General features: G+C 50.2%; 1 protein-coding gene across 1 annotated transcript; it reads left to right on the forward strand.

Moving 5' to 3' along the window:
- The first annotated feature begins 4,782 nt into the window (after positions 1 to 4,782).
- On the forward strand, positions 4,783 to 7,187 carry MFSD5 (major facilitator superfamily domain containing 5). Its single transcript, XM_047066435.1, has 2 exons — positions 4,783 to 4,950; positions 5,581 to 7,187. Exon 2 carries the CDS (start codon positions 5,599 to 5,601, stop codon positions 6,949 to 6,951), a length of 1,353 nt encoding a protein of 450 aa, XP_046922391.1. The 5' UTR covers positions 4,783 to 4,950; positions 5,581 to 5,598; the 3' UTR covers positions 6,952 to 7,187.
- Positions 7,188 to 7,221: the final 34 nt, after the last annotated feature.

Raw genomic sequence — 7,221 nt, forward strand, 5'->3', positions numbered from 1 at the left:
CCATCTCATTACTGCACAAGGTCCAGGACACTGAGTCCTCTGATGTCTGTCTGTCTCACACACACCCCATGCCCTGGAGTGAGTAGAGCTGGACACAGCTACCAGAATTGTCCTTCCTTTCCCCACCATCTAGGCCATCCATCTCAACTCAGCTCCAAGCCCAAACTTTTTAAAAATGATGTTTCTTCCAATTTCTTATTCTGAAAATTGGCAATTAAAAACAAAAAGAATTGGGGTGCTTGGCTGGCTCAGTTGGTGGAGTGTGTGACTCTTGATCTTGGGGTTGTAGGCTCAAGCCCCACGTTGGGTATACAGATTATGTAAAAATAAAATCTTTGGGAAAAAAAAACAATTAGGTATTTATGCTGCCTGTGCTGTATAAACTATATTTCAGGGTAGCCAAATAGCTCTTAAGAAGAATTCCAGCTAATGTGGAAGGAATACGGAATTAGAAAAATCATTGGGCAGCCCTTGATCAAATAATTGATCAAAGCAAGAATCATGAATGGATGAAACCAAAGATGATGGTTGATGGTGAACTTTACAATGGAGGAATCAAGCTGTGACCACCTAACCCCACTGAGGAATCTTACCATCACTAAAAGGGGTATAACCCCTCTACTGTGTACCCTGGGGTGATGCAATCTGAAGCACTCAGCACCACCCATGAAAGACTCTTGCCAAACAAAGGAAAAAAAACACACACAAAACTGAACATGATTCTAATCAAACCTTTAAAACCAACCTCCATTTAACAGGAAATATCAGGGATGGAGGAACAATTTAAATGACACAACGAGGAAGTAAGAAGACACATCCAGAGAGTGGGAACTTTTCAAGGAAATGTGGCTCAATTTCTTCAACTAGTCAATGGCTAGGGGGGAAAATTGAGAGAGGACATAAAAGGACTACTATTATATGGGGCATGTGGACTCTTTTGGTTCCTGATTGGATAACCCAATTGTAAAAAGACAGTTTCAGACAGTTGGAGCCTTTTACTTACGGACTGGAGAATGCCAAGGAGTCAGTATTGATTTTGTTAGACATAAAATGGCTTCGGGGTTTTGTAAGAAAAGGGCCTTATTTCCTAGGGGTGCATATTGAAGTATGGAATGAAGTGACATACTTACTTTTAAATATTTGGGCAGATAAAAAAGAATGGAATTAAAGGAATAGAAGCAACGAAGTGACAGAATTATATTATTGAATTAACTATGTAGGGGTTCATAGAACTCTGCTCTCTACCTGTGTGTATGTTTAAACATTTTCATAATAAAAGTTTTAAATGTTGCTCCTCTGGTAAGCACAGTTCCTCAATATTCCCAGACCACCCTCCCACCTTCCCTGAAAACTAGGACTTCCCCTGTGCCTCCCCAATGCACAGACCTCAGCCCTCCTTGCAGTCTGCTAGAAGCATCTTCTAGAGATATGTTGTATTCACAGGCTGCCTTTTATCCCCTCCAGTCCTCTGCTGGTACATTTCCCATGTTTAGGAACTTTCTCAGCTGTTTTTCACAGTTCTGAGGTGACAGAGGAGCCTTAAGACTAAACATATTTTGGGGGCGGTTGGTTGGCTCAGTTGGGTAAGCATCTGATTCTTGGCTTTACCTCAGGTCATGATCTCATGGTTCGTGAGTTTGAGCCCCACATCAGGCTCTGTGTTGACAGCACAGAACCTGCTTGGGATTCTCTCTCCCTCTGTCTCTGCCCCTCCCTTGCTTACTTGCTTTCTCTCCCTCTCAAAAATAAATTTAAAAACTTTAAAACATTTTTTAATGTTTATTTATTATTTTTGAGAGAGAGGGAGAGAAAGAGAGAGAGCCTAGGAAGGGCAGAGAGAGAGGGAGACACAGAATCCAAAGCAGGCTCCAGGCTCCAAGCTGTCAGCACAGAGCCCAATGCGGGGCTTGAACCCACGAACCGTGAGATCATGACCTGAGCCAAAGTTGGACACTCAACTGAGCCACCCAGGCGCCCCAAATTTTAAAAACTTTTAAAAATTAAAAAAAAAAGACTACCCATATTTTGGGGGTGTCTGCCTGGGTGGTAAGTCAGTTAAGCATCAGACTCTTGATTTTGGCTCAGATCATGATCTCACGGTTCACGGGTTCGACTCCTGCTTTGGGATCCCTGCTTGGGATTCTCTCTCTCCCTCTCTCTCTGCCCCTTCCCCACCCTCAAAAATAAATAAATAAACTTAAAAAAAAAAAAAAAGACTAAACATACTTTGAGGCCCCTGGGTGGCTCAGTCAGTTGAGTGACCAACTTCAGTCCAGGTCATGATCTCACGGTCCATAGGTTCCAGCCCCATATCAGGCTCTGTGCTGACAGCTCAGAGCCTGGAGTCTGCTTCAGATTCTGTGTCTCATTCTCTTTCTACCCCTCCCCTCCTCACTCTCTCTCTCTCTCTCTCAAAAATCAATAAAAAACATTTAAAAAAGACTAAACATATTTTTAATATGTCCCACAATAAACAAAAATAATCCAAAATAATGTAATCTTGCTGTAAGTCTCTTTCTGCCAGGTGCTTCTGAGCAAAATGCGATTCAACAATGGGGGAAAACTGGCCTCCCTCCTGGAAAACAGAAGGTCAGGAATGCAAGGCCATCCTGTCCCATTCCTGCCTTCATTCAGGATGACCTCCACCCCCAAAAGAAATGGGTGACATGAGTCCAAGGAGTCATCCCGGGAATGGGATGGAGAGCATTTGGGTTGCCTTTGCCCTAACTCACTGAATGACCTTGGAGAAATCATGGTTTTTGAGGCTTTGTGTTTCTAGATGAATGCATGGGAACCACTTCCCCTGGGAAGCCCATGGGGGAAGCCCTGGGTTCCCTATGGGAACCACCCTCTGTAGGAGGGTGCCAGTTAGGAATAAAGGCACTTTGGAACTTGTAGATATAAATCTTCGCTGTTTACCTCATCGTAAGAAAGTATTTCTCAAGATATGATCCCAGACTCTCCCACCCTCTACCCTCCAAACTTTAGTATAAAGGAAACCAACACTTGCCAATCACCTGTGCAAGTGAGTGAACTCATTTAATCTTCTCAGAAACTATGAGTGTGGAATTGGAAAGATCTGGGTCCCAGTTCTAATCACGTGACTCTGGGCACATTATTTAACCTTGCCAACTCTCAAGGATAATAATAGTACCTACCTCGTGGGTTGTTTGTGACAGTTAAATAATTCATCTGCAGCAGACAGCCCAGGAATTCTTAAAACAGAGCTTAGGTACATGATAACCGTTTGAGGAGTGTTACCAGCTAATATGGGCCAATACTTTTTAGAGTAACTTATCTGGATTAACTTATTCAGTCATCAAATATTTACTGAATCCTTTGTACTTACCAATAACTGTTTCTTAACTTTCTTAATTTTTTTAATGTTTATTTATTTTTGAGAAAGAGACAGCGTGCGGGAGAGGGAGGGGCAGGGAGAGAGAGATACAGAATCCGAAGCAGGTTCCAGGCTCTGAGCTGTCAGCACAGAGCCCGACCTGGGGCTCAAACTGACAAACCGTGAGATCATGACGTGAGCTGAAGTCGGACGCTTAACCAGCTGAGCCACCCAGGAGCCCCACTTTATTTCTTTTTTATAGTAATCTCTACACCCAACTTGGGGCTCAAACTCACGACCACATGTTCTTCCAGATGAGCCAGCCAGGCACCTCCCCAATAACTGTTTTAACTACTGGGAATACAAGTGAACAAATAGATAAAAATTTGTAAGGAGAAGAGACAGTAAATCAGTAAAACACATAGTGTGCCAGATGGTGTGAAGTATGGGGGAAATGCAGCAAAGGTGAATAGAGGCTGGAAGGATAGCAGGTGGATTGCTGTGGTGGATGTGGTGGTGTTGCTATTTTAAGCAGGATGGCTCAGGAAGGTCTGATAAGGTGACATGTGAACAGAGAACTGGAGGGGCCGAGGGAGGGAACCATGTGGGTATTTGGGAGAAGAACCAGAACCTTGCAGGCCACAGTGTGCAAAGGCCCGGGAGGTAGCCAGTATAGACGGAGTAGAAAGACTCTAAAGGGAGAATTGTAGATGAAATCAGAGAAGTAGCAGAGGAACAGAGGATAGAAGGTTTTGTAGGTCATTATAAAGATTCTGACTTTTACAGTTAATGAGATGGGAAGCCACTGGAAATAACAGTAAGACAGGAGACGGGTTAAATAATCTTTCCAATGTAACACAGCTTAGGTAAGTGGCAGAAGGTGGGCGTTCAGCACCAAGGCTGAACTTGAGCCTTTTTAATTTGTGCACTGCTCTCCTGTGACTGCAGACAAAGGAATTGGGACAGTGAGAAGTAATGTGGCTTGCCCGAGGCCACGCAGTGGTAAGTGACAGGGGTGCGATTTGAGCCTTAGCCCGGCGAAAGTCCTTTACACCACACTGCCTCCCTCAGGTGTCTGGGCCATACTGACGTCGGGCCCGGCGGTCGCTACTGTGAGAAAGAGGGAAACCGAGGAGCCGGCTCGGCTCGGGGTAGCGACATTTCTTAGGAAGCGCCAGCCCGCGAGTCTGCGGCACTGCGGGCATTCTCCATGTTGCGGAGGGAGAGAAAAAATGGATCCTTATTTCAGGGCGGCCCCACAGGCACCCGGGAGTCGAAGAAGCGGGTGTCATGGGAAAACAGCGAAGGGGGTAGGAGCCATAGTAGCAACTACTACTGCCTCTACTCTTTACTGCGGGCGTCGAGAGTTGGGCTCCTAGCAGAGGTTGGGGGGGGGGGCAGAAGGCGGAGCAGGGGCGGAGCTTGAGCGCCGCGCCCCGTCACGTGAGGAGGCCATCATGGCGGCGGCCAGAGGCCTACCCGGCTCCCGGAAGCAGGCTGAGAGGCGGGCAAGCTGCTGGAACCCGAACCCGAGCCGGAGGTAGAGTGAGCAGGGCGTCCGGGCGGCCTGGAGCCGGACGTGTCCGGGGCGTCCCCGTAGACCGGGGCAGCAGGTGAGACGGGGTCTGGGCGAGGCGCGAGTGGGTGTGGCGGCGACGGGGCGCTGGGCGGGGGCTAGGGGGCGCAGGGGGTTGCCTAAGACCTGGAGGAGGGGGAACCCGAGATGCACGCGCGTGACCCTGAAGCAAATCGGGAGGCCCGCGCGGGCGGGAGGGATGCCCTGGACAGATGGAAAGACTTTGAGGGCTAAAACGAGCTCTCGAGAGGGAATGGGAGGTAATAGAAGTATGCAGAAGCTGTCGTGGAAGAAGAGGGCAGCGTCCCTTTAACTCGTGGGGCCGGAATTATTGTATTGAAGGGACTCCCTCTTTGCTATGCCAGGCAAGGGTGGGGCGAGTGCTCAGTCTTCTCCCCTCTCCTCTTACCCCTCCTTGCCCCACCGTGTCCTAGGAGACGGCTCTGGCGGGCCACTCCTCCCACCCACCCAACTGGTCCCTCCGGTCTGAGCTCTAGAGGAGTGGAGTTGAGGGGTGGGGAAATGCAGTTGGCGGGGGGGGGGGGGGGGGGGGGGGGGGGGGTGGGGGTTGGGTGGAACTGCCTTCTGCTTAGACACCCAGCCCCTTGACAGTGCTACCTGGGCAATGGATGTGACTCTCACCCCACCCCCACCCCTCCTTCTCTAGGTCGTCCGGGGGCCCGCCATGCTGGTGACTGCCTACCTTGCCTTTGTGGTCCTCCTGGCCTCCTGCCTAGGATTGGAGTTGTCAAGATGCCAGGCTAAGCCCCCTGGAAGGGCCTGCAGCAACCCCTCTTTCCTTCGGTTTCAACTGGACTTCTATCAGGTCTACTTCCTGGCCCTGGCAGCTGACTGGCTCCAGGCCCCCTACCTCTATAAACTGTATCAGCATTACCACTTCCTGGAGGGTCAGATTGCCATCCTCTATGTCTGTGGCCTTGCCTCCACAGTCCTTTTTGGACTGGTGGCCTCCTCCCTTGTGGATTGGCTGGGTCGCAAGAAGTCTTGTGTCCTCTTCTCCCTCACTTACTCTCTATGCTGCTTAACCAAACTCTCTTGGGACTACTTTGTGCTGCTGATGGGCCGAGCACTTGGTGGGCTGTCCACCGCCCTGCTCTTCTCTGCCTTTGAGGCTTGGTACATCCATGAACACGTGGAGCGCCATGACTTCCCTGCTGAGTGGATCCCAGCTACCTTTGCCCGAGCTGCCTTCTGGAACCATGTGCTGGCTGTAGTGGCAGGCGTGGCAGCCGAGGCTGTGGCCTGCTGGATGGGGCTGGGGCCTGTAGCGCCCTTCGTGGCTGCCATCCCTCTTTTGGCTCTGGCTGGGGCCTTGGCCCTTCATAACTGGGGAGAGAACTATGATCGGCAGCGTGCCTTTTCAAGGACTTGTGCTGGAGGCCTCCGCTGTCTCCTGTCAGACCGCCGCGTGCTACTGCTAGGCACCATACAAGCCCTGTTTGAGAGTGTCATCTTCATCTTTGTCTTCCTCTGGACACCTGTGCTGGACCCACATGGGGCCCCGCTGGGCATCGTCTTCTCCAGTTTCATGGCAGCCAGCCTGCTTGGCTCTTCCCTGTACCGCATCGCTACCTCCAAGAGGTACCACCTTCAGCCCATGCACCTACTCTCCCTTGCTGTCCTCATCGTCGTCTTCTCCCTTTTCATGTTGACTTTCTCCACCAGCCCAGGCCAGGAGAATCCAGTGGAGTCCTTCATAGCCTTCCTACTTATCGAATTGGCCTGCGGGCTATACTTTCCCAGCATGAGCTTCCTGCGGAGAAAGGTGATCCCTGAGACAGAGCAAGCTGGCGTACTCAACTGGTTCCGGGTGCCCTTGCACTTACTGGCCTGCCTGGGGCTCCTAGTCCTCCATGACAGCGATCACAAAACGGGCACTCGGAACATGTTCAGCATCTGCTCTGCCGTCATGGTGATGGCCCTGCTAGCAGTGGTGGGGCTCTTCACCGTGGTAAGGCACAATGCTGAGCTGCGAGTGCCCTCGCCCACCGGAGAGCCCTATGCCCCTGAGCTCTAGCCCTGCTCCAGGATGAGGAGGCTGGGAAGGACTCTTGAATCCCACCTCTCTAGAATTGTACAGATCTCTCTGTGACTGACTTCGCAGCTGTCTGGGCCCTCAGCCTGTCCCGGGGCCCCTCCCGCCAGTGCTTTGAGCCGGAGAGCACGTGGGGGTGATGGCCTAGAAAGAAGATGCCAGAAGTTGCCTCTGTGTTACTCCCTTTCCATTTAAAAATAAACACTTTTAATTGATCATTGATTGGATTCACTTACCCTCACCTGTACCCAC

This window comes from Lynx rufus, unplaced genomic scaffold (assembly GCF_022079265.1).
Source record: "Lynx rufus isolate CCGP_SWC_20201006 ecotype Redwood Valley unplaced genomic scaffold, mLynRuf1.p SCAF_7, whole genome shotgun sequence".
NCBI lineage: Eukaryota > Metazoa > Chordata > Mammalia > Carnivora > Felidae > Lynx > Lynx rufus.